Source organism: Bombina bombina, chromosome 1 (assembly GCF_027579735.1).
Source record: "Bombina bombina isolate aBomBom1 chromosome 1, aBomBom1.pri, whole genome shotgun sequence".
NCBI lineage: Eukaryota > Metazoa > Chordata > Amphibia > Anura > Bombinatoridae > Bombina > Bombina bombina.
Genome location: NC_069499.1, coordinates 25,556,497 through 25,584,112, shown reverse-complemented (window position 1 = coordinate 25,584,112; position 27,616 = coordinate 25,556,497). Strand labels below are relative to the sequence as shown.

Genomic DNA, 27,616 nt, shown 5'->3' with positions numbered 1-27,616 from the left:
TGTCTTATGTAGTTATATGTTTATTTATTAGTAACCCAATGTCTTAAGTAATTATGTGTTTATTAGTAACCCCATATTGTACATAGTTATTTGTTTATTAGTAGCCCCATGTCGTACATAGTTATATGTTTATTAGTAACCACATGTTGTATGTAGTTATGTGTTTATAGTAACCCCATGTCTTACATAGTTATGTGTTTATTAGTAATCTTATATAGTAATGTTTTCTACTAGTAACCCCATATTGTATTTAGTTATGTGTTTATTAGTAGCCCCATATTGTATTTAGTTATGTGTTTATTTATTAGTAGCCCCATATCTTACATAGTTATGTGTTTATTTATTAATAACCCCATATCTTACATAGTTATGTGTTTATTGATTTCTCATTGTTGTGTACTTGTTAGTTTATTTACATCTAGCAACATAACGTGTAATATGTAATTGTTAAAAGGTAACCAAAATTTACCAGCCAGTAAGAAGTGGCTTTGAGTTACTAAGTTATATCAGCCAGCAAGAAGTGGCTTTGAGTTACTAAGTTATATCAGCCAGTGAGAAGTGGCTTTGAGTTACTAAGTTATATCAGCCAGCAAGAAGTGGCTTTGAGTTACTAAGTTATATCAGCCAGTGAGAAGTGGCTTTGAGTTACTAAGTTATATCAGCCAGCGAGAAGTGGCTTTGAGTTGCTAAGTTATATCAGCTAGGGAGAAGTGGCTTTGAGTTACTAAGTTATATCAGCCAGTGAGAAGTGGCTTTGAGTTACTAAGTTATATCAGCCAGTGAGAAGTGGCTTTGAGTTGCTAAGTTATATCAGCTAGGGAGAAGTGGCTTTGAGTTACTAAGTTATATCAGCTAGCGAGAAGTGGCTTTGAGTTACTAAGTTATATCAGCTAGTGAGAAGTGGCTTTGAGTTACTAAGTTATATCAGCCAGTGAGAAGTGGCTTTGAGTTACTAAGTTATATCAGCTAGTGAGAAGTGGCTTTGAGTTACTAAGTTATATCAGCCAGTGAGAAGTGGCTTTGAGTTACTACGTTATATCAGCCAGTGAGAAGTGGCTTTGAGTTACTAAGTTATATCAGCCAGTGAGAAGTGGCTTTGAGTTACTACGTTATATCAGCTAGTGAGAAGTGGCTTTGAGTTACTAAGTTATATCAGCCAGTGAGAAGTGGCTTTGAGTTACTAAGTTATATCAGCTAGGGAGAAGTGGCTTTGAGTTACTAAGTTATATCAGCTAGTGAGAAGTGGCTTTGAGTTACTAAGTTATATCAGCTAGGGAGAAGTGGCTTTGAGTTACTAAGTTATATCAGCCAGTGAGAAGTGGCTTTGAGTTACTAAGTTATATCAGCCAGTGAGAAGTGGCTTTGAGTTACTAAGTTATATCAGCCAGTGAGAAGTGGCTTTGAGTTACTAAGTTATATCAGCTAGCAAGAAGTGGCTTTGAGTTACTAAGTTATATCAGCCAGTGAGAAGTGGCTTTGAGTTACTAAGTTATATCAGCCAGTGAGAAGTGGCTTTGAGTTACTAAGTTATATCAGCCAGTGAGAAGTGGCTTTGAGTTACTAAGTTATATCAGCTAGTGAGAAGTGGCTTTGAGTTACTAAGTTATATCAGCTACTGAGAAGTGGCTTTGAGTTACTAAGTTATATCAGCCAGTGAGAAGTGGCTTTGAGTTACTAAGTTATATCAGCTAGTGAGAAGTGGCTTTGAGTTACTAAGTTATATCAGCTAGTGAGAAGTGGCTTTGAGTTACTAAGTTATATCAGCTAGTGAGAAGTGGCTTTGAGTTACTAAGTTATATCAGCTAGTGAGAAGTGGCTTTGAGTTACTAAGTTATATCAGCCAGTGAGAAGTGGCTTTGAGTTACTAAGTTATATCAGCTAGGGAGAAGTGGCTTTGAGTTACTAAGTTATATCAGCCAGTGAGAAGAGGCTTTGAGTTACTAAGTTATATCAGCTACTGAGAAGTGGCTTTGAGTTACTAAGTTATATCAGCCAGTGAGAAGAGGCTTTGAGTTACTAAGTTATATCAGCCAGTGAGAAGTGGCTTTGAGTTGCTAAGTTATATCAGCCAGCAAGAAGTGGCTTTGAGTTACTAAGTTATATCAGCCAGTAAGAAGTGGCTTTGAGTTACTAAGTTATATCAGCTAGGGAGAAGTGGCTTTGAGTTACTAAGTTATATCAGCTAGGGAGAAGTGGCTTTGAGTTACTAAGTTATATCAGCCAGTGAGAAGTGGCTTTGAGTTACTAAGTTATATCAGCCAGTGAGAAGTGGCTTTGAGTTACTAAGTTATATCAGCCAGTGAGAAGTGGCTTTGAGTTACTAAGTTATATCAGCTAGCAAGAAGTGGCTTTGAGTTACTAAGTTATATCAGCTAGGGAGAAGTGGCTTTGAGTTACTAAGTTATATCAGCTAGTGAGAAGTGGCTTTGAGTTACTAAGTTATATCAGCTACTGAGAAGTGGCTTTGAGTTACTAAGTTATATCAGCCAGTGAGAAGTGGCTTTGAGTTACTAAGTTATATCAGCTAGTGAGAAGTGGCTTTGAGTTACTAAGTTATATCAGCTAGTGAGAAGTGGCTTTGAGTTACTAAGTTATATCAGCTAGTGAGAAGTGGCTTTGAGTTACTAAGTTATATCAGCTAGTGAGAAGTGGCTTTGAGTTACTAAGTTATATCAGCCAGTGAGAAGTGGCTTTGAGTTACTAAGTTATATCAGCTAGGGAGAAGTGGCTTTGAGTTACTAAGTTATATCAGCCAGTGAGAAGAGGCTTTGAGTTACTAAGTTATATCAGCTACTGAGAAGTGGCTTTGAGTTACTAAGTTATATCAGCCAGTGAGAAGAGGCTTTGAGTTACTAAGTTATATCAGCCAGTGAGAAGTGGCTTTGAGTTGCTAAGTTATATCAGCCAGCAAGAAGTGGCTTTGAGTTACTAAGTTATATCAGCCAGTAAGAAGTGGCTTTGAGTTACTAAGTTATATCAGCTAGGGAGAAGTGGCTTTGAGTTACTAAGTTATATCAGCTAGGGAGAAGTGGCTTTGAGTTACTAAGTTATATCAGCCAGTGAGAAGTGGCTTTGAGTTACTAAGTTATATCAGCCAGTGAGAAGTGGCTTTGAGTTACTAAGTTATATCAGCCAGTGAGAAGTGGCTTTGAGTTACTAAGTTATATCAGCTAGCAAGAAGTGGCTTTGAGTTACTAAGTTATATCAGCTAGGGAGAAGTGGCTTTGAGTTACTAAGTTATATCAGCTAGGGAGAAGTGGCTTTGAGTTACTAAGTTATATCAGCTAGTGAGAAGTGGCTTTGAGTTACTAAGTTATATCAGCTAGGGAGAAGTGGCTTTGAGTTACTAAGTTATATCAGCTAGGGAGAAGTGGCTTTGAGTTACTAAGTTATATCAGCTAGGGAGAAGTGGCTTTGAGTTACTAAGTTATATCAGCTAGGGAGAAGTGGCTTTGAGTTACTAAGTTATATCAGCTACTGAGAAGAGGCTTTGAGTTACTAAGTTATATCAGCTAGTGAGAAGTGGCTTTGAGTTACTAAGTTATATCAGCCAGTGAGAAGTGGCTTTGAGTTACTAAGTTATATCAGCCAGTGAGAAGTGGCTTTGAGTTACTAAGTTATATCAGCTAGTGAGAAGTGGCTTTGAGTTACTAAGTTATATCAGCTAGTGAGAAGTGGCTTTGAGTTACTAAGTTATATCAGCTAGGGAGAAGTGGCTTTGAGTTACTAAGTTATATCAGCCAGTAAGAATTGGCTTTGAGTTACTAAGTTATATCAGCTACTGAGAAGTGGCTTTGAGTTACTAAGTTATATCAGCCAGTAAGAAGTGGTTTTGAGTTACTAAGTTATATCAGCTAGTGAGAAGTGGCTTTGAGTTACTAAGTTATATCAGCCAGTGAGAAGTGGCTTTGAGTTACTAAGTTATATCAGCTAGGGAGAAGTGGCTTTGAGTTGCTAAGTTATATCAGCTAGTGAGAAGTGGCTTTGAGTTACTAAGTTATATCAGCTAGTGAGAAGTGGCTTTGAGTTACTAAGTTATATCAGCCAGTGAGAAGTGGCTTTGAGTTACTAAGTTATATCAGCTAGGGAGAAGTGGCTTTGAGTTACTAAGTTATATCAGCCAGCAAGAAGTGGCTTTGAGTTACTAAGTTATATCAGCCAGCAAGAAGTGGCTTTGAGTTACTAAGTTATATCAGCCAGTGAGAAGTGGCTTTGAGTTACTAAGTTATATCAGCCAGTGAGAAGTGGCTTTGAGTTGCTAAGTTATATCAGCCAGTGAGAAGTGGCTTTGAGTTACTAAGTTATATCAGCCAGTGAGAAGTGGCTTTGAGTTACTAAGTTATATCAGCTAGTGAGAAGTAGCTTTGAGTTACTAAGTTATATCAGCCAGTGAGAAGTGGCTTTGAGTTACTAAGTTATATCAGCTAGTGAGAAGTAGCTTTGAGTTACTAAGTTATATCAGCTACTGAGAAGTGGCTTTGAGTTACTAAGTTATATCAGCCAGTAAGAATTGGCTTTGAGTTACTAAGTTATATCAGCCAGTAAGAAGTGGCTTTGAGTTACTAAGTTATATCAGTCAGTGAGAAGTGGCTTTGAGTTACTAAGTTATATCAGCTAGTGAGAAGTGGCTTTGAGTTAGTAAGTTATATCAGCCAGCAAGAAGTGGCTTTGAGTTACTAAGTTATATCAGCTAGGGAGAAGTGGCTTTGAGTTACTAAGTTATATCAGCTAGGGAGAAGTGGCTTTGAGTTACTAAGTTATATCAGCTAGTGAGAAGTGGCTTTGAGTTACTAAGTTATATCAGCCAGTGAGAAGTGGCTTTGAGTTACTAAGTTATATCAGCCAGTGAGAAGTGGCTTTGAGTTACTAAGTTATATCAGCCAGTGAGAAGTGGCTTTGAGTTACTAAGTTATATCAGCCAGTAAGAATTGGCTTTGAGTTACTAAGTTATATCAGCTAGGGAGAAGTGGCTTTGAGTTACTAAGTTATATCAGCCAGTAAGAATTGGCTTTGAGTTACTAAGTTATATCAGCTAGTGAGAAGTGGCTTTGAGTTACTAAGTTATATCAGCCAGTGAGAAGTGGCTTTGAGTTACTAAGTTATATCAGCCAGTGAGAAGTGGCTTTGAGTTACTAAGTTATATCAGCCAGTGAGAAGTGGCTTTGAGTTACTAAGTTATATCAGCCAGCGAGAAGTGGCTTTGAGTTGCTAAGTTATATCAGCTAGGGAGAAGTGGCTTTGAGTTACTAAGTTATATCAGCTAGGGAGAAGTGGCTTTGAGTTGCTAAGTTATATCAGCTAGGGAGAAGTGGCTTTGAGTTACTAAGTTATATCAGCTAGGGAGAAGTGGCTTTGAGTTACTAAGTTATATCAGCTAGGGAGAAGTGGCTTTGAGTTACTAAGTTATATCAGCCAGTGAGAAGAGGCTTTGAGTTACTAAGTTATATCAGCCAGTGAGAAGTGGCTTTGAGTTGCTAAGTTATATCAGCCAGTGAGAAGTGGCTTTGAGTTACTAAGTTATATCAGCCAGCGAGAAGTGGCTTTGAGTTGCTAAGTTATATCAGCTAGGGAGAAGTGGCTTTGAGTTACTAAGTTATATCAGCTAGGGAGAAGTGGCTTTGAGTTACTAAGTTATATCAGCTAGGGAGAAGTGGCTTTGAGTTACTAAGTTATATCAGCTAGGGAGAAGTGGCTTTGAGTTACTAAGTTATATCAGCTAGGGAGAAGTGGCTTTGAGTTAGTAAGTTATATCAGCTAGGGAGAAGTGGCTTTGAGTTAGTAAGTTATATCAGCTAGGGAGAAGTGGCTTTGAGTTACTAAGTTATATCAGCTAGGGAGAAGTGGCTTTGAGTTAGTAAGTTATATCAGCCAGCGAGAAGTGGCTTTGAGTTGCTAAGTTATATCAGCTACTGAGAAGTGGCTTTGAGTTACTAAGTTATATCAGCCAGCAAGAAGTGGCTTTGAGTTACTAAGTTATATCAGCCAGTGAGAAGTGGCTTTGAGTTGCTAAGTTATATCAGCCAGTGAGAAGTGGCTTTGAGTTGCTAAGTTATATCAGCCAGCAAGAAGTGGCTTTGAGTTGCTAAGTTATATCAGCCAGTGAGAAGTGGCTTTGAGTTAATAAGTTATATCAGCCAGTGAGAAGTGGCTTTGAGTTGCTAAGTTATATCAGCCAGTGAGAAGTGGCTTTGAGTTGCTAAGTTATATCAGCCAGTGAGAAGTGGCTTTGAGTTACTAAGTTATATCAGCCAGTGAGAAGTGGCTTTGAGTTACTAAGTTATATCAGCCAGTGAGAAGTGGCTTTGAGTTACTAAGTTATATCAGCTAGGGAGAAGTGGCTTTGAGTTACTAAGTTATATCAGCCAGTGAGAAGTGGCTTTGAGTTGCTAAGTTATATCAGCCAGTGAGAAGTGGCTTTGAGTTACTAAGTTATATCAGCCAGTGAGAAGTGGCTTTGAGTTACTAAGTTATATCAGCCAGTGAGAAGTGGCTTTGAGTTACTAAGTTATATCAGCTAGGGAGAAGTGGCTTTGAGTTACTAAGTTATATCAGCCAGTGAGAAGTGGCTTTGAGTTAGTAAGTTATATCAGCTAGTGAGAAGTGGCTTTGAGTTACTAAGTTATATCAGCCAGTGAGAAGTGGCTTTGAGTTAGTAAGTTATATCAGCTAGGGAGAAGTGGCTTTGAGTTACTAAGTTATATCAGCCAGTGAGAAGTGGCTTTGAGTTAGTAAGTTATATCAGCTAGTGAGAAGTGGCTTTGAGTTACTAAGTTATATCAGCCAGTGAGAAGTGGCTTTGAGTTAGTAAGTTATATCAGCTAGTGAGAAGTGGCTTTGAGTTACTAAGTTATATCAGCCAGTGAGAAGTGGCTTTGAGTTAGTAAGTTATATCAGCTAGGGAGAAGTGGCTTTGAGTTACTAAGTTATATCAGCTAGTGAGAAGTGGCTTTGAGTTGCTAAGTTATATCAGCCAGTGAGAAGTGGCTTTGAGTTGCTAAGTTATATCAGCTAGGGAGAAGTGGCTTTGAGTTACTAAGTTATATCAGCCAGTGAGAAGTGGCTTTGAGTTAGTAAGTTATATCAGCCAGTGAGAAGTGGCTTTGAGTTACTAAGTTATATCAGCCAGTGAGAAGTGGCTTTGAGTTAGTAAGTTATATCAGCCAGTGAGAAGTGGCTTTGAGTTACTAAGTTATATCAGCTAGGGAGAAGTGGCTTTGAGTTACTAAGTTATATCAGCCAGTGAGAAGTGGCTTTGAGTTACTAAGTTATATCAGCTAGTGAGAAGTGGCTTTGAGTTACTAAGTTATATCAGCCAGTGAGAAGTGGCTTTGAGTTACTAAGTTATATCAGCCAGTGAGAAGTGGCTTTGAGTTACTAAGTTATATCAGCTAGGGAGAAGTGGCTTTGAGTTACTAAGTTATATCAGCCAGTGAGAAGTGGCTTTGAGTTACTAAGTTATATCAGCTAGTGAGAAGTGGCTTTGAGTTACTAAGTTATATCAGCTAGGGAGAAGTGGCTTTGAGTTACTAAGTTATATCAGCCAGTGAGAAGTGGCTTTGAGTTAGTAAGTTATATCAGCTAGTGAGAAGTGGCTTTGAGTTACTAAGTTATATCAGCTAGGGAGAAGTGGCTTTGAGTTACTAAGTTATATCAGCCAGCAAGAAGTGGCTTTGAGTTGCTAAGTTATATCAGCCAGCAAGAAGTGGCTTTGAGTTGCTAAGTTATATCAGCCAGCAAGAAGTGGCTTTGAGTTGCTAAGTTATATCAGCTAGGGAGAAGTGGCTTTGAGTTACTAAGTTATATCAGCTAGGGAGAAGTGGCTTTGAGTTACTAAGTTATATCAGCTAGGGAGAAGTGGCTTTGAGTTACTAAGTTTTATCAGCTAGGGAGAAGTGGCTTTGAGTTACTAAGTTATATCAGCTAGGGAGAAGTGGCTTTGAGTTACTAAGTTATATCAGCTAGGGAGAAGTGGCTTTGAGTTACTAAGTTATATCAGCCAGTGAGAAGTGGCTTTGAGTTAGTAAGTTATATCAGCCAGCAAGAAGTGGCTTTGAGTTGCTAAGTTATATCAGCCAGCAAGAAGTGGCTTTGAGTTGCTAAGTTATATCAGCCAGCAAGAAGTGGCTTTGAGTTGCTAAGTTATATCAGCTAGGGAGAAGTGGCTTTGAGTTACTAAGTTATATCAGCTAGTGAGAAGTGGCTTTGAGTTACTAAGTTATATCAGCCAGCGAGAAGTGGCTTTGAGTTACTAAGTTATATCAGCCAGTGAGAAGTGGCTTTGAGTTAATAAGTTATATCAGCCAGCAAGAAGTGGCTTTGAGTTACTAAGTTATATCAGCTAGTGAGAAGTGGCTTTGAGTTACTAAGTTATATCAGCCAGCGAGAAGTGGCTTTGAGTTACTAAGTTATATCAGCCAGTGAGAAGTGGCTTTGAGTTAATAAGTTATATCAGCCAGTGAGAAGTGGCTTTGAGTTGCTAAGTTATATCAGCTAGGGAGAAGTGGCTTTGAGTTACTAAGTTATATCAGCTAGTGAGAAGTGGCTTTGAGTTGCTAAGTTATATCAGCTAGGGAGAAGTGGCTTTGAGTTGCTAAGTTATATCAGCTAGGGAGAAGTGGCTTTGAGTTGCTAAGTTATATCAGCCAGCAAGAAGTGGCTTTGAGTTGCTAAGTTATATCAGCTACTGAGAAGTGGCTTTGAGTTACTAAGTTATATCAGCCAGCAAGAAGTGGCTTTGAGTTGCTAAGTTATATCAGCCAGCAAGAAGTGTCTTTGAGTTGCTAAGTTATATCAGCCAGCAAGAAGTGGCTTTGAGTTGCTAAGTTATATCAGCCAGCAAGAAGTGTCTTTGAGTTGCTAAGTTATATCAGCCAGCAAGAAGTGGCTTTGAGTTGCTAAGTTATATCAGCCAGCAAGAAGTGGCTTTGAGTTGCTAAGTTATATCAGCTACTGAGAAGTGGCTGTGAGATGCTAAGTTAATGATATTTTCCTTTCTCAGGGCCTTTATGACAGAGGAATCACCTGTCAGGAGCGTGTTGCAGAAGCGGAGAAGATTTTATGTTCAGTGGCTCAAGTTGTTCTCAGCAATAACGAATTACAGAATTTTCGTATAGATGAAATGCAGAAAAATATTGTGCAAGTTCGCGAACAAGTTCAGGTACAAATATTACATAAATTGTACCCAGACACGAGGGATAACTGTACAGAGCCCTTGTCACCCCCTGGCACTCAGACCCCTGCTGACATGATGACTTGCATGCAAATTCTCCATCAGTCAGTCAACTTTAGTTTTGTAACAGACATGTGTCATCCATAAATAACCCACTTACATCTATGCAACTCTTTGTAAGTGTGAGTACACCCTAATATCTGTAATGCAGATACAGTGAACCCGAAATTAAAGAATAAAAACAATCCAAATAAATACTTTTCTTAAAATCAATGTAGCAGCAGCAATGCCGATTATACAGACGGCCCATCCATACGCTGAACCACAGTGCAAATTGATACAAGGTATGGAGGCCCTAAGAGCTTACACTCTAGATAGGCTCACAGTGATAGTAAATTATACTGCATAGTAAATACAAATTAGAAGCTTTATCATTTGAAAAGGTAAACCGTTTTGTTCCTTTTAATAATTGTTAGCTATTATAATATTAAACTTATCATTTTTATTTCATGGGGTGATGCTGTTTCTCCGTCCCTTATATAATTTTTCAGTACTGTAGTGATGTAACGAGCGGTCCCACCCATGTACTAGAACCCATGTTCCGATTCCTTAGTGAATCGGAACAAATGTCCTAGTTCACTGTTTGCAAATACGTTACAGGGATTTCCATTAAGTACAATCTGTGCATGCGTTAGTCTAGCATGAACGTGCACACAAAGTACCGCAGGACAACAGGGTGGATCGCTTTCACGCATGCATTCTACTGCTACATTAGAAACAGCGAGACGTATGGCTAAACATACCATTGGTTGTCATTGAGAACCATCATAGGAAAAACAAACTGTTGAGCGAGGGGGGCCGTTCCCAGAATCTGGAGTAAATGAAAAACAATATTAAAAATAAAACATTTATAATAACTGTTAAAATATATGTCAAATATTATATACATATATTTTTTTTATCAATAGGGTGCATTGTAGTAACAATAAATTTACAGTTTAAGCTAAATATTTACCTTCCTTTATTCTCAGCACTTTTATTGATCTATAAAATGTATGTAATTTCTTTAAATGTCTGAGATCCTGTTCTCATGTTTGCACAGTTTGACAATAGTGATACAATGTAGCACATTACTCTGGAGTACTTACCGACTGCTAAGCACTTCCCTCTTTAGATCTCTGGATAAAGCCTTTTTCTTTCCACTACGTCATTTCAATTACTAGTGGGATATTCAACTCCTGGCCAGCAGGAGGAAGCAAAGAGCACCCCAGCAAAGCTGTTAAGTGTAACTTCCCTTACCCATAATCCCCAGTCATTCTCTTTGTCTCTGTCAATGGAGGATGTGCGAATATGGTGTCTGAAGATATAATCCTTTTATGGGTACTTTTCCCTGCAAGCAAGGATTGGGTAATGCTGTGTCCATGTCAATCTCTTTAGTAAGAGCAATGATGGCTTTTAGCAGTTAGAAGACAGTGAGGTAGTCTTTGCTTAAACTTCTAACAACAATGCTACCCCTTTATAGAAAACCAGAGTTGGTTGTTTTTTCTCTTCCTCCAGGTCCCTGTCAGCGGTCAGATGAGGCTGACAGACCTGGGAATATATGCCTACCTCATGGCTGCAGCTACAAGGCAAGTGCTTATTTCCTTCTTAGGTTTAGAAGGCTCAAGCACATTGGGAGTTACTATCATCTTTACATGAAGTAAGGGTGTTATATGCCTTCAATACCTGAGTTATGGAGTTGAGGTTTTTCACTAAATGTTCCCTGCAGCTGGTGCCTTTTATTAAGGACTGAGGGGCTATATGTTTTAATATTTAATATTTAGCCTAGCAGTATCAGCCTGGCTTGGGGTCAAGCTTTCAACAGTACGCTGGTTTAGTCTCTTTTGGCTCTGGGTCTCCTGGCCCTCAGCAGCCAGTACACAGATTTCAGTCCTATGAGCTCTGTGCTTGGGACGATCGCAATGTGCACTACGTGAGTTTAAGTTTTACAGGCTATGGGAACAGTAGGCTTGTTTTAAACTCGTTTTAAACCTCCTTGGGGCATTCTAGCTCTTATAGGGTAGTGTTTTATTTTAGCAATGGCGGCTGCACTTTTTGGCGCCACCTGTGGTGTTTCTTGTCAGCGAGTACTAATTATTTCAGTTAGTGTTGCGCTATACACTGCTTTAATTTAATTTCCATGAGAACCTCCTTTTTTCTGAAGGGACCCGCAGGCTGCAGATATATCTGACATGTTTCCTCTCTTCGCGTGTAGAAATTAGTCAGAGTAATGAGGGCTAAATATTTCAGTTATGCTTTAATAAAGATAAATATGCTGTTATATTGCTGCAAAGCCAATATTGCACTATTCATTTTCATGGCGTTATCCCTTATGCCTGCACTTTTATTTTCAAGATGTGTTTCTCTTGAACATAACGTTATCCTAGTTTTTCCTGCCCTCACGTGGCTATCTTTTTCCTCTCATTCTTTCTGCATATTCAGTCTGATAGAATTCCTTTGCAGTCTGGACAGTAATAACTTCTAGATTAGTTATGTTCGTATGCTTTTGTTTTCATCTTTATGCCTTTTAGAACTGACTAAGGTTAAGATGATGCTTCTGATTAGGGGTTTATTGCATTTCATTTTCCCCCTATCTTTCTAAAGTAGATATTTTTATACATTCTATGTCTACTTATTTATCTTTTGTCTGCAGTGTATCTTAAATATATTTTGTTAGGGATTATTACATTTTATATGTTTAATCCTTTTCCGTTCCCAGTGTATATGGAGTTTTGTTATAAGCCTTATGTCTGCTTATATATCCTCTGCTGTGCATATTATTATATGTTTAATCCTTTTCCGTTCCCAGTGTATATGGAGTTTTGTTATAAGCCTTATGTCTGCTTATATATCCTCTGCTGTGCATATTATTATATGTTTAATCCTTTTCCGTTCCCAGTGTATATGGAGTTTTGTTATAAGCCTTATGTCTGCTTATATATCCTCTGCTGTGCATATTATTATATGTTTAATCCTTTTCCGTTCACAGTATATATGGAGTTTTGTTATAAGCCTTATGTCTGCTTATATATCCTCTGCTGTGCATATTATTATATGTTTAATCCTTTTCCGTTCCCAGTGTATATGGAGTTTTGTTATAAGCCTTATGTCTGCTTATATATCCTCTGCTGTGCATATTATTATATGTTTAATCCTTTTCCGTTCCCAGTGTATATGGAGTTTTGTTATAAGCCTTATGTCTGCTTATATATCCTCTGCTGTGCATATTATTATATGTTTAATCCTTTTCCGTTCCCAGTGTATATGGAGTTTTGTTATAAGCCTTATGTCTGCTTATATATCCTCTGCTGTGCATATTATTATATGTTTAATCCTTTTCCGTTCCCAGTGTATATGGAGTTTTGTTATAAGCCTTATGTCTGCTTATATATCCTCTGCTGTGCATATTATTATATGTTTAATCCTTTTCCGTTCCCAGTGTATATGGAGTTTTGTTATAAGCCTTATGTCTGCTTATATATCCTCTGCTGTGCATATTATTATATGTTTAATCCTTTTCCGTTCCCAGTGTATATGGAGTTTTGTTATAAGCCTTGTGTGCTTATATATCCTCTGCTGTGCATATTATTATATGTTTAATCCTTTTCCGTTCCCAGTGTATATGGAGTTTTGTTATAAGCCTTATGTCTGCTTATATCCTCTGCTGTGCATATTATTATATGTTTAATCCTTTTCCGTTCCCAGTGTATATGGAGTTTTGTTATAAGCCTTATGTCTGCTTATATATCCTCTGCTGTGCATATTATTATATGTTTAATCCTTTTCCGTTCCCAGTGTATATGGAGTTTTGTTATAAGCCTTATGTCTGCTTATATATCCTCTGCTGTGCATATTATTATATGTTTAATCCTTTTCCGTTCCCAGTGTATATGGAGTTTTGTTATAAGCCTTATGTCTGCTTATATATCCTCTGCTGTGCATATTATTATATGTTTAATCCTTTTCCGTTCACAGTATATATGGAGTTTTGTTATAAGCCTTATGTCTGCTTATATATCCTCTGCTGTGCATATTATTATATGTTTAATCCTTTTCCGTTCCCAGTGTATATGGAGTTTTGTTATAAGCCTTATGTCTGCTTATATCCTCTGCTGTGCATATTATTATATGTTTAATCCTTTTCCGTTCCCAGTGTATATGGAGTTTTGTTATAAGCCTTATGTCTGCTTATATATCCTCTGCTGTGCATATTATTATATGTTTAATCCTTTTCCGTTCCCAGTGTATATGGAGTTTTGTTATAAGCCTTATGTCTGCTTATATCCTCTGCTGTGCATATTATTATATGTTTAATCCTTTTCCGTTCCCAGTGTATATGGAGTTTTGTTATAAGCCTTATGTCTGCTTATATATCCTCTGCTGTGCATATTATTATATGTTTAATCCTTTTCCGTTCCCAGTGTATATGGAGTTTTGTTATAAGCCTTATGTCTGCTTATATATCCTCTGCTGTGCATATTATTATATGTTTAATCCTTTTCCGTTCCCAGTGTATATGGAGTTTTGTTATAAGCCTTGTGTGCTTATATCCTCTGCTGTGCATATTATTATATGTTTAATCCTTTTCCGTTCCCAGTGTATATGGAGTTTTGTTATAAGCCTTATGTCTGCTTATATCCTCTGCTGTGCATATTATTATATGTTTAATCCTTTTCCGTTCCCAGTGTATATGGAGTTTTGTTATAAGCCTTATGTCTGCTTATATATCCTCTGCTGTGCATATTATTATATGTTTAATCCTTTTCCGTTCCCAGTGTATATGGAGTTTTGTTATAAGCCTTATGTCTGCTTATATATCCTCTGCTGTGCATATTATTATATGTTTAATCCTTTTCCGTTCCCAGTGTATATGGAGTTTTGTTATAAGCCTTATGTCTGCTTATATATCCTCTGCTGTGCATATTATTATATGTTTAATCCTTTTCCGTTCACAGTATATATGGAGTTTTGTTATAAGCCTTATGTCTGCTTATATATCCTCTGCTGTGCATATTATTATATGTTTAATCCTTTTCCGTTCCCAGTGTATATGGAGTTTTGTTATAAGCCTTATGTCTGCTTATATCCTCTGCTGTGCATATTATTATATGTTTAATCCTTTTCAGTTCCCAGTGTATATGGAGTTTTGTTATAAGCCTTATGTCTGCTTATATATCCTCTGCTGTGCATATTATTATATGTTTAATCCTTTTCCGTTCCCAGTGTATATGGAGTTTTGTTATAAGCCTTATGTCTGCTTATATCCTCTGCTGTGCATATTATTATATGTTTAATCCTTTTCCGTTCCCAGTGTATATGGAGTTTTGTTATAAGCCTTATGTCTGCTTATATATCCTCTGCTGTGCATATTATTATATGTTTAATCCTTTTCCGTTCCCAGTGTATATGGAGTTTTGTTATAAGCCTTATGTCTGCTTATATATCCTCTGCTGTGCATATTATTATATGTTTAATCCTTTTCCGTTCCCAGTGTATATGGAGTTTTGTTATAAGCCTTGTGTGCTTATATCCTCTGCTGTGCATATTATTATATGTTTAATCCTTTTCCGTTCCCAGTGTATATGGAGTTTTGTTATAAGCCTTATGTCTGCTTATATATCCTCTGCTGTGCATATTATTATATGTTTAATCCTTTTCCGTTCACAGTGTATATGGAGTTTTGTTATAAGCCTTATGTCTGCTTATATATCCTCTGCTGTGCATATTATTATATGTTTAATCCTTTTCCGTTCCCAGTGTATATGGAGTTTTGTTATAAGCCTTATGTCTGCTTATATATCCTCTGCTGTGCATATTATTATATGTTTAATCCTTTTCCGTTCCCAGTGTATATGGAGTTTTGTTATAAGCCTTATGTCTGCTTATATATCCTCTGCTGTGCATATTATTATATGTTTAATCCTTTTCCGTTCCCAGTGTATATGGAGTTTTGTTATAAGCCTTATGTCTGCTTATATATCCTCTGCTGTGCATATTATTATATGTTTAATCCTTTTCCGTTCCCAGTGTATATGGAGTTTTGTTATAAGCCTTATGTCTGCTTATATATCCTCTGCTGTGCATATTATTATATGTTTAATCCTTTTCCGTTCCCAGTGTATATGGAGTTTTGTTATAAGCCTTGTGTGCTTATATCCTCTGCTGTGCATATTATTATATGTTTAATCCTTTTCCGTTCCCAGTGTATATGGAGTTTTGTTATAAGCCTTATGTCTGCTTATATCCTCTGCTGTGCATATTATTATATGTTTAATCCTTTTCCGTTCCCAGTATATATGGAGTTTTGTTATAAGCCTTATGTCTGCTTATATATCCTCTGCTGTGCATATTATTATATGTTTAATCCTTTTCCGTTCCCAGTGTATATGGAGTTTTGTTATAAGCCTTATGTCTGCTTATATCCTCTGCTGTGCATATTATTATATGTTTAATCCTTTTCCGTTCCCAGTATATATGGAGTTTTGTTATAAGCCTTATGTCTGCTTATATCCTCTGCTGTGCATATTATTATATGTTTAATCCTTTTCCGTTCCCAGTATATATGGAGTTTTGTTATAAGCCTTATGTCTGCTTATATATCCTCTGCTGTGCATATTATTATATGTTTAATCCTTTTCCGTTCCCAGTGTATATGGAGTTTTGTTATAAGCCTTATGTCTGCTTATATATCCTCTGCTGTGCATATTATTATATGTTTAATCCTTTTCCGTTCCCAGTGTATATGGAGTTTTGTTATAAGCCTTATGTCTGCTTATATATCCTCTGCTGTGCATATTATTATATGTTTAATCCTTTTCCGTTCCCAGTGTATATGGAGTTTTGTTATAAGCCTTGTGTGCTTATATCCTCTGCTGTGCATATTATTATATGTTTAATCCTTTTCCGTTCCCAGTGTATATGGAGTTTTGTTATAAGCCTTATGTCTGCTTATATCCTCTGCTGTGCATATTATTATATGTTTAATCCTTTTCCGTTCCCAGTATATATGGAGTTTTGTTATAAGCCTTATGTCTGCTTATATCCTCTGCTGTGCATATTATTATATGTTTAATCCTTTTCCGTTCCCAGTGTATATGGAGTTTTGTTATAAGCCTTATGTCTGCTTATATCCTCTGCTGTGCATATTATTATATGTTTAATCCTTTTCCGTTCCCAGTGTATATGGAGTTTTGTTATAAGCCTTATGTCTGCTTATATATCCTCTGCTGTGCATATTATTATATGTTTAATCCTTTTCCGTTCCCAGTGTATATGGAGTTTTGTTATAAGCCTTATGTGTGCTTATATATCCTCTGCTGTGCATATTATTATATGTTTAATCCTTTTCCGTTCCCAGTGTATATGGAGTTTTGTTATAAGCCTTATGTCTGCTTATATATCCTCTGCTGTGCATATAATTATATGTTTTGAGGAATTAGCATTTTTATGACTATTGCTAGTTTTCTGCAGTGATAAAGGATAATATTTTTTTATTGATCCTTTTTGTTATAATGAGTCATATATAATATAACTTAATCTTCTACTTGTACAGAGGTTCTCCTTCTTGGCTTGGAGGCGCCATGTCTCTGTCCGTGACATGTATGTTCTCCTATCTTGTGTATGGGGATTCATTTTTTGTTACGTTTGTTGTTTTCATGTATTGTTCTCATCAGAACACTATTATATTTATTTCTGTATCTGTATTATAGGAATACTTATTTTATTTCTCTCACATTGAGGTGCTGTTGTTAGTGTATGTAATACGGGATGTTTAATGTATCATCCTCTAATTTATTTTCCTGGTTTTATTATAGGAATTTCATATTATATTTCCCCTCATGAATGAGGAGCTCTTTGCTCTTATCTGTACCATTCGTTGTCCTTTTGACACATATTCATTTTGTGTTTCTAGATCCTTATTAGGTTATTTTTAAGTTAACCTATTTTGATGAATGGACACTTTTTTATATAAAAAAAAAAAAGAAATTCACACTGGAATGAGACTTAAACATTTTTAATCTCATGTGTTGACGTGTCTTTCTTTGTTTCACGAGATGAATTCGGTTGTCTCTGACATTTTCTACAGTATTATTTTTATCTGGTGCATGGCATTTTGTAATCTGTTATAATAATCCATTATGAGACGTCTTGACAGAGTCTGTTTCCTTAGTTTGTGCTACCATCTGGTGGCAGTTCTCTGTATATGAATGATCAATGTATTTCTTTTCTATCATGTACATCATTTTTTTTTAGGAATTTTCTTCGCTCAGTGGAAAGTCACTGAGATTCTCTTGGGAGACCAGAGTTCCATTCCACATTGGAGCATGACGTTCTATGGCAGAGTGGGGATTCTTGTCCATGAATTTTGTAATTATACATTATACATTTTTCTTCTGGATCTCGGTATTATATTCTTCCTCATACCGAGGTGATTTTTCTAGTTTCTGGGACAGGTATGTTGCCCTATTTTAATTTTTCAGACTTGTTTAATTCTTCACATATTGAGGAGTATTTTGCTCATGTCTGTTTCACGTGTACAATAATCTTTTTATTTACACCAGATGTACTGGCTCTACCGCTTAGTAATCGGTAGGTTTGCAGTTTGGTTCCTGCTGCAGTTACTTTCACCTTGAATGTGTGCCAGCAAGCTGTTTTAAACTATACTTTTATATAGGCAGTGCTCAGATAGTTGGATGGTTTTTATATCTGTTTAAGACCCAGAATGTTCTGGGTTTGAATTCCAATGGGCCTATTTCTTCTCAATGGATTGGAGTCCTCTCTGACCTCTTTCTGAGGTTAGTTTTGACATTTATTTGAGAGATTTTGGTTCTGGTAACTCAGGATCTCTTGTCCCACTGCATGCTTCTCGTGATTATGGGTCCTGTTGATAGCCTCTCTGGCTAGGGAACAGTTTGGGGTTCCTTAATAGCATAATGCTGCTGAGAGAACACCTTAAGACTCAGAGTTCCGTAAACCTGTGACCAATTCTTGGGTACAGGTCCAACTTTGTATGTTCTCCAAAAATAATTTATGGAGATTATCTGTGCAGACAGATTTTCGCCCGGGAGTAAGTTTTTGTTTAAACGCCAAGCTTACTTTTTCGGATCCAGATTGAGAGATCCTCAGGCAGCTATGATCTATGCTTTAGCTGTTCCATAGGACTTTGGTTTCCTTTCAAGATTCTCTGCTGTTGCTCTTTCTCGGACATAGTTTGTGTCTTTCTGGAGCATGTTTCGGTGTTTCTTTTGCTTAAGTTTGGCCTTGCAGAAGTTGGTTTTGGACCAGGTAGAGGTGTCGTCCTTTCCTCTGTGAAAATTGCCTCTGAGCTAGGACCTTCTATCAGGGTCTTTTCTTTCTTCCAAATCTAGTTTTCTGATGCTGACTACTTGGAGATTATTTGCCTAGTCTTGTTTAGACAAGGTCTGTGATTCAGGCTAGTTAGCCGGTATCTCGAAAAAAAAAATTCAAAAAAATCCCATAAGTATACTTTTTCTGGTGTGGTCCCTTGCATTTTATCCTTTCTTCAGGAGGGCCTGAAGAAAGTTTTGTCAGTCAGTACTCTGAAGGTTTAGATTTCTGCACCGTCTATTCTTTTGCACCAACGTCTGGCAGATTTACCAGATGTTCAATTTTTTTGTTCAGGCCCTGGTCAGAATCAGGCCTGTGTTTTAACCTGTTGCTCCTCCTTGGAGCCTTAACCTAGTTCTTAAAGTTTTGCAGCATGCTCCGTTTGAGCCAATGCATGTTGATATAAAGTTGTTATCTTGGAAAGTTTTGTTTCTCCTTGCTATTTCTTCCTCTTGTAGAGTTTGAGCTTTCAGCTCTGCAGTGTGATTCCCTGTACCTTTATTTTTCATGCAGATAAGGCGGTCCTTCGTACTAAATTGGGGTTTCTCCCTAAGGTGGTGTCGGATTGTAACATTAATCATTAAATTGTTGTTTCTTCTTCTTGTCCTAATCCTTTTTCTCATAAGGAACGTCTTTTGCATAACAAGCTACTAAAGATTTTCGGCAATCTTCTGCCCTGTTTGTTGTTTTCTTTTGAAAGCATAAGGGTTAGAAGGCCACTTCTATTACTCTTTCCCTCTGGTTAAGAAGTATCATTCGTTTTCTTATGAGACTGCTGGACAGCAGCCTCCTGAAATAATTATGGCTCATTCCACTAAGGCTGTCTCCCCATCTTGGGCTTTCAAAAATGAAGCTTCTGTGGAACAGATTTGCAAGGCGGCAACATGGTCCTCTCTGCATTCTTTTTCAAATTCTACAAATTTGATACTTTTGCCTCGGCTGAGGTCTCTTTTGGGAGAAAGGTTCTTCAAGTGGTGGTGCCTTCTGTTAAGGTCCTCCTGCCTTGTTCTCCCTCCCTGTTCATTCCTTGTCCTCTAGCATGAGTATTGAATCCCACTAGTAATTGGAATGATGTTGTGGACTCTCCATGCCATAGGAAAGAAAACAACATTTAATCTTACCTGATAAATTTCTTTCTTTCCGGGCATGGAGAATCCACGACCCACCCTCTTTTTTAATTATATTTTGGCAATTTTTTTGAGTAAATCTCAGGCATCTTTTTCACCCTTGTGTTTCTTCTTTTTCCATTTTCCTTCAGCTGAATGACTGGGGATTATGGGTGAGGGAAGTTACACTTAACAGCTTTGCTGGGGTGCTCTTTGCCTCCTCCTGCTGGACAGGAGTTGAATATCCCACTAGTAATTGGAATGACGACATGGACTCATCATGCCCGGAAAGAAAGAAATTTATCAGGTAAGCATAAATTTTGTTTTCGGAGGGAGTGCTAAGCATCCTATTTTCCCTATAAAAAGCGTACATTGCAATCTAATTTATTAAAGGGACATTACATTCATATTTATAAATGCATAGTACATAGCCCAGGGCACATAATGTACTGCAGGACAACAGAAAGGACCGTTTTTCTCGCATGCTCGCTTTATCACCATGACCTGTGATGATGTATTTTGCTGTGACGGATGGGCTGATGTGTTTATTTACAGATCATGATGTGCCGGCTAGACAGCGCCAAGCACCCTGCGGAGCCTTGTTTGTCTGAGACAGACATAAAGAACAACTTTGAGAGATCAAAGAGCCAACTGGAGTCATTTATAACCTCTGCGATGCATCTGCTGGCACAGAGAGTGTCCCCTGATGAGTTCATTTTTCAGTATGAGGTGGGCAGTGTAATACTGATTGTGGCCACCTGAGGGAGCTTGTGTTTCTATTTCATGGCAGTGACACTAACATAAGCCGCCAGGGTCTGACCCTTTCCTGTTGCAGTGATGTTATAGTGCTGCCAGCGTTTTGTCTTCTTATTGTGCTCTTCTCGAATGGAAAGCGCATTCGTTTGTGTATCTTGCTGTGTATTCTTAGTCTCCTTGGTTGAATCTCCTTTCCATGACAGCATTCTGAGGTAAGCTCAGGAGTGTGCACGTGACTCTATGCATAACATTGCTGCTATATCATGCTCTTGACTCTACCTCAGTATGTTCAGATGTAAAGGAGACCAAGAGTAAATGTCATAATAAAAATCCGTTGGAATAAGAGAAATTGTGTGCTGGATCTATATTCTATAAGTTTTGACCGCTATGTAGCTCTAAAGGACCATTACATGCAGTAGAATTACATAATTAACAAGTGCATAATAAAAAGACAATAACACTTACTCTGAATTTCAAAGTAGATTTTTTCTTTCCTGACAAATGTATTTTTCCCCATTTTCCAGCCCCCTGTATCATGTGACAGACATCAGCCAATCACAGCGTAGTATACATATACCCTTTGAGCTTGTGCACATGCTCAGTAGTAGGTGGCGCCTCAGAAAGTGCGACTGTGCAAAATGTGATCATGGAAGTGAATTGGCAACTCTCTTAAATCTGCTGCTCTATCTGAATCATGAACGTATAGAGGCCCATTTATCAAGCTCCGTATGGGCTCGCTGCTCCATAACCTGTCCGCCTGCTCTGACAGACATCGCTGAAAACCAACCCGATACAATATGATCGAGTTGATTGACACCCCCTGCTAGCGCCGATTGGCCGCAAATCCACAGGGGGCGGTATTGCACTAGTAGTTCACAAGAACTGCTGGTGCAATGATAAATGCCGAGAGCGTATGCTGTCGGCATTTATCGATGTGCAGCGGACATAATATTCGTGTCCGCTCACACATTTTTAAATAGGCCCCTTTGAAGGGGAAATTAAACCAAACATTTTTCTTTCATGATTCAGACAGAACAAACCATTTTAAAGGACTTTCCAATTTACTTCTATTATCCAAATTGCTTCATTCTCTTGGTATCCTTTGTTAAAGGAACAGCAGTGCATTACTGGGAGCTGGCCGAGTCCATCTTGTGTGCCAATGACAAGAGGCATGTAAGTGCAGCCGCCCATCTGTAGCTAGCTCCCAGTAGTGCTCTTGAGCCTACCTAGGTATGGTGTGAAATAAAAAATACCAGGAGAAAAAATTAAATGAAATAATAAAAGTTGAATGGAAAGTTCTGAATCAGGACAGAAACATTATGGGTTTCATGTCCCTTTAAATGTCTTGTGGAATTGTATTGAGATATTTACAAAATGATTGCACTACATCTAATTCTGACCGTAGGAAACAAATAGATTCGCTGATCTGTATTCTCTTTACAGCAAACGCTGAGCGGATTTGGTACTAAAGATTTAGACAAGTTTCTGAAAGCAGCAGAACAAATAAAAAGCATTTCATCCACTAGTGAAAAGCTGGACGTGGAAGCAGTGAGCGCCGAGCTGCGCAGACGGTGGCAGGTGAGGATTTACCGTGGGATGTAAAGAATAGGGCTGAAAATAAAGTTTAACATAAATTTATCTTGGGTAGGAAAAGCTAAACTCTCATAGCAAACTGCAGTCACTGCCAGGGGCGTCATATTATTAGTTCATTACAAGACGATAAATATGAGGCTGGGCTTTCAGTTATCAGCATTTCGTTTTATGGCCAGTTTATGTCATGCGCATATTCGCATGTGATCACTTGGATAATATAAAATATAAATCTGCTACTTCTTGTATTTCAAGACATCGGGTCATAAGAATTGGAGAGTGGTACTGGCTACTCATAACTAAGCAGCAATATGTCCTTGTCACTCAGATTTAACTCTCTCCTGACACCTTGTAGAGCTGTGAATTGTATGCTCTGCTGAGTTATAATTATATTATATTGTAAATTGTAGCCATATTTACTACAGTGAGTGAAAGTTTTTGTGCTAAACGTGCTTCTTTCGGAAACAATGGGCCCTAAAATGATTGTTCTCATAGACAATAAACAAATTTAGAAAACAAAACTCATTCTGTTTACACCGAGGCATGTATGCACTACTGACCCGACATGTATGTACTACTGACCCGGCATGTATGTACTACTGACCCGGCATGTATGTACTACTGACCCGGCATGTATGTACTACTGACCCAGCATGTATGTACTACTGACCCTGCATGTATGTACTACTGACCCGACATGTATGTACTACTGACCCGACATGTATGTACTACTGACCCGGCATGTATGTACTACTGACCCGGCATGTATGTACTACTGACCCGGCATGTATGTACTACTGACCCGGCATGTATGTACTACTGACCCAGCATGTATGTACTACTGACCCTGCATGTATGTACTACTGACCCTGCATGTATGTACTACTGACCCAGCATGTATGTACTACTGACCCAGCATGTATGTACTACTGACCCTGCATGTATGTACTACTGACCCTGCATGTATGTACTACTGACCCGGCATGTATGTACTACTGACCCGGCATGTATGTACTAATGACCCAGCATGTATGTACTACTGACCCTGCATGTATGTACTACTGACCCTGCATGTATGTACTACTGACCCTGCATGTATGTACTACTGACCCTGCATGTATGTACTACTGACCCTGCATGCATGTACTACTGACCCTGCATGTATGTACTACTGACCCTCTATGTATGTACTACTGACCCTCTATGTATGTACTACTGACCCTCTATGTATGTACTACTGACCCAGCATGTATGCACTACTGACCCGGCATGTATGTACTACTGACCTAATTTATATGTATCCTCTATATATAAGGTGTGTAAAGCATTTTGTTTTTACCAATGAGTTGGCGCATTCTTTGGTAGGCAATGGGATAACTCAGCTAGACCTTGTCAGATACCCGTGTGTGTTATTAAACTGCCGTTATATGTTTTTTCTCTGTACAGCTTGTTCATGCTGAAATGGAATCTTATGTTCGGGAATTAAAATTACTTAGAGAAAAAAATAAATTTTATGAGCTCTATGCAAAACTGAAGAGGCAACTCAGCGAGGAAACAGAGCGTGTTGGTGTGGTGGACAGCCAGGAACTTCTTAAAGAACACAAGGTACCAAGAGTTAGTGTACTCAGACAGTCATATGTACATACATATACACATATACACATGCAGGTATACATACATACATATACACATGCAGGTATACATACATACATATACACATGCAGGTATACATACATACATATACACATGCAGGTATACATACATACACACACACATATACACATACAGGTATACATACATATACACATGCAGGTATACATACATACATATACACATGCAGGTATACATACATACATATACACATGCAGGTATACATACATACATATACACATGCAGGTATACATACATACATATACACATGCAGGTATACATACATACATATACACATGCAGGTATACATACATACACACACACATATACACATACAGGTATACATACATACATACATATACACATGCAGGTATACATACATACACACACACATATACACATGCAGGTATACATACATACATACATACATATACACATGCAGGTATACATACATACATACATATACACATGCAGGTATACATACATACATATACACATACACACCTGCAGGTATACATACATACTGTAAATACATACACAAACACTTATGTAAATACATACATACACACACACACATGCAGGTATACATACATACATATACACATGCAGGTATACATACATACATATACACATGCAGGTATACATACATACATATACACATGCAGGTATACATACATACATATACACATGCAGGTATACATACATACATATACACATGCAGGTATACATACATACATATACACATGCAGGTATACATACATACATACATATACACATGCAGGTATACATACATACATACATATACACATGCAGGTATACATACATACATACATATACACATGCAGGTATACATACATACATATACACATGCAGGTATACATACATACATACATATACACATGCAGGTATACATACATACATATACACATGCAGGTATACATACATACATATACACATGCAGGTATACATACATACATATACACATGCAGGTATACATACATACATATACACATGCAGGTATACATACATACATACATATACACATGCAGGTATACATACATACATCTACACATGCAGGTATACATACATACATATACACATGCAGGTATACATACATACATATACACATGCAGGTATACATACATACATATACACATGCAGGTATACATACATACATATACACATGCAGGTATACATACATACATATACACATGCAGGTATACATACATACATATACACATATACACATGCAGGTATACATACATACATACATACATACATATACACATGCAGGTATACATACATATACACATGCAGGTATACATACATACATACATATACACATGCAGGTATACATACATACATATACACATGCAGGTATATATACATACGCACATTCATACATACTGTTAATACATACACAAACACTTATGTAAATACATACATAAGTACATACAGACATATGTACATACATACATATACACATACATGCATACATACTGTAAGTACATACATACACACCTATGTAAATACATACAGGGAGTGCAGAATTATTAGGCAAGTTGTATTTTTGAGGATTCATTTTATTATTGAACAACAACCATGTTCTCAATGAACCCAAAAAACTCATTAATATCAAAGCTGAATAGTTTTGGAAGTAGTTTTTAGATTGTTTTTAGTTATAGCTATTTTAGGGGGATATCTGTGTGTGCAGGTGACTATTACTGTGCATAATTATTAGGCAACTTAACAAAAAACAAATATATACCCATTTCAATTATTTATTTTTACCAGTGAAACCAATATAACATCTCAACATTCACAAATATACATTTCTGACATTCAAAAACAAAACAAAAACAAATCAGTGACCAATATAGCCACCTTTCTTTGCAAGGACACTCAAAAGCCTGCCATCCATGGATTCTGTCAGTGTTTTGATCTGTTCACCATCAACATTGCGTGCAGCAGCAACCACAGCCTCCCAGACACTGTTCAGAGAGGTGTATTGTTTTCCCTCCTTGTAAATCTCACATTTGATGATGGACCACAGGTTCTCAATGGGGTTCAGATCAGGTGAACAAGGAGGCCATGTCATTAGATTTTCTTCTTTTATACCCTTTCTTGCCAGCCATGCTGTGGAGTACCTGGACGCGTGTGATGGAGCATTGTCCTGCATGAAAATCATGTTTTTCTTGAAGGATGCAGACTTCTTCCTGTACCACTGCTTGAAGAAGGTGTCTTCCAGAAACTGGCAGTAGGACTGGGAGTTGAGCTTGACTCCATCCTCAACCCGAAAAGGCCCTGCAAGCTTATCTTTGATGATACCAGCCCAAACCAGTACTCCACCTCCACCTTGCTGGCGTCTGAGTCGGACTGGAGCTCTCGGCCCTTTACCAATCCAGCCACGGGCCCATCCATCTGGCCCATCAAGACTCACTCTCATTTCATCAGTCCATAAAACCTTAGAAAAATCAGTCTTGAGATATTTCTTGGCCCAGTCTTGACGTTTCAGCTTGTGTGTCTTGTTCAGTGGTGGTCGTCTTTCAGCCTTTCTTACCTTGGCCATGTCTCTGAGTATTGCACACCTTGTGCTTTTGGGCACTCCAGTGATGTTGCAGCTCTGAAATATGGCCAAACTGGTGGCAAGTGGCATCTTGGCAGCTGCACGCTTGACTTTTCTCAGTTCATGGGCAGTTATTTTGCGCCTTGGTTTTTCCACACGCTTCTTGCGACCCTGTTGACTATTTTGAATGAAACGCTTGATTGTTCGATGATCACGCTTCAGAAGCTTTGCAATTTTAAGAGTGCTGCATCCCTCTGCAAGATATCTCACTATTTTTGACTTTTCTGAGCCTGTCAAGTCCTTCTTTTGACCCATTTTGCCAAAGGAAAGGAAGTTGCCTAATAATTATGCACACCTGATATAGGGTGTTGATGTCATTAGACCACACCCCTTCTCATTACAGAGATGCACATCACCTAATATGCTTAATTGGTAGTAGGCTTTCGAGCCTATACAACTTGGAGTAAGACAACATGCATAAAGAGGATGATGTGGTCAAAATAATAATTTGCCTAATAATTCTGCACTCCCTGTACATAAGTACATACACACATATGCACATGCATACATACATATACACATACACACATGCAGGTATACATACATATACACATACATGCATACATACTGTAAGTACATACATACACACCTATGTAAATACATACATAAGTACATACAGACATATATACATACACACATGCAGGTATACATACATACAAACATGCATACATACTGTAAATACATACACAAACACTTATGTAAATACATACATAAGTACATACATACATATACACATGCATGTATACATACATACATACATATACACATGCAGGTATACATACATACATACATACATACATATACACATGCAGGTATACATACATACATAAACACATGCAGGTATACATACATACATATACACATGCCATGCAGGTATACATACATACATACATATACACATGCAGGTATACATACATACATATACACATACAGGTATACATACATACATATACACATGCAGGTATACATACATATACACATGCAGGTATACATACATACATACATATACACATGCAGGTAGACATACATACATACATACATATACACATGCAGGTTTACATACATACATACATACATATACACATGCAGGTATACATACATACATACATACATATACACATGCAGGTATGCATACATACATACATATACACATGCAGGTATACATACATACATACATATACACATGCAGGTATACATACATACATATACACATGCAGGTATACATACATACACACATGCAGGTATACATACATACATACATATACACATGCAGGTATACATACATACATACATACATATACACATGCAGGTATACATACATACACACATGCA

General features: G+C 37.6%; 1 protein-coding gene across 1 annotated transcript in view; it reads left to right on the top strand.

The window, feature by feature from the left end:
- The window catches only part of SYNE2 (spectrin repeat containing nuclear envelope protein 2), a 799,180-nt gene that overhangs the window by 212,208 nt on the left and 559,356 nt on the right, over positions 1 to 27,616 (top strand). Inside the window, exons 20-23 of the mRNA XM_053697281.1 lie at positions 8,999 to 9,157; positions 20,218 to 20,391; positions 21,862 to 21,996; positions 23,455 to 23,613. Coding sequence (XP_053553256.1) covers positions 8,999 to 9,157; positions 20,218 to 20,391; positions 21,862 to 21,996; positions 23,455 to 23,613 — 627 coding nt within the window. The remainder of the gene's footprint in view (positions 1 to 8,998; positions 9,158 to 20,217; positions 20,392 to 21,861; positions 21,997 to 23,454; positions 23,614 to 27,616) is intronic.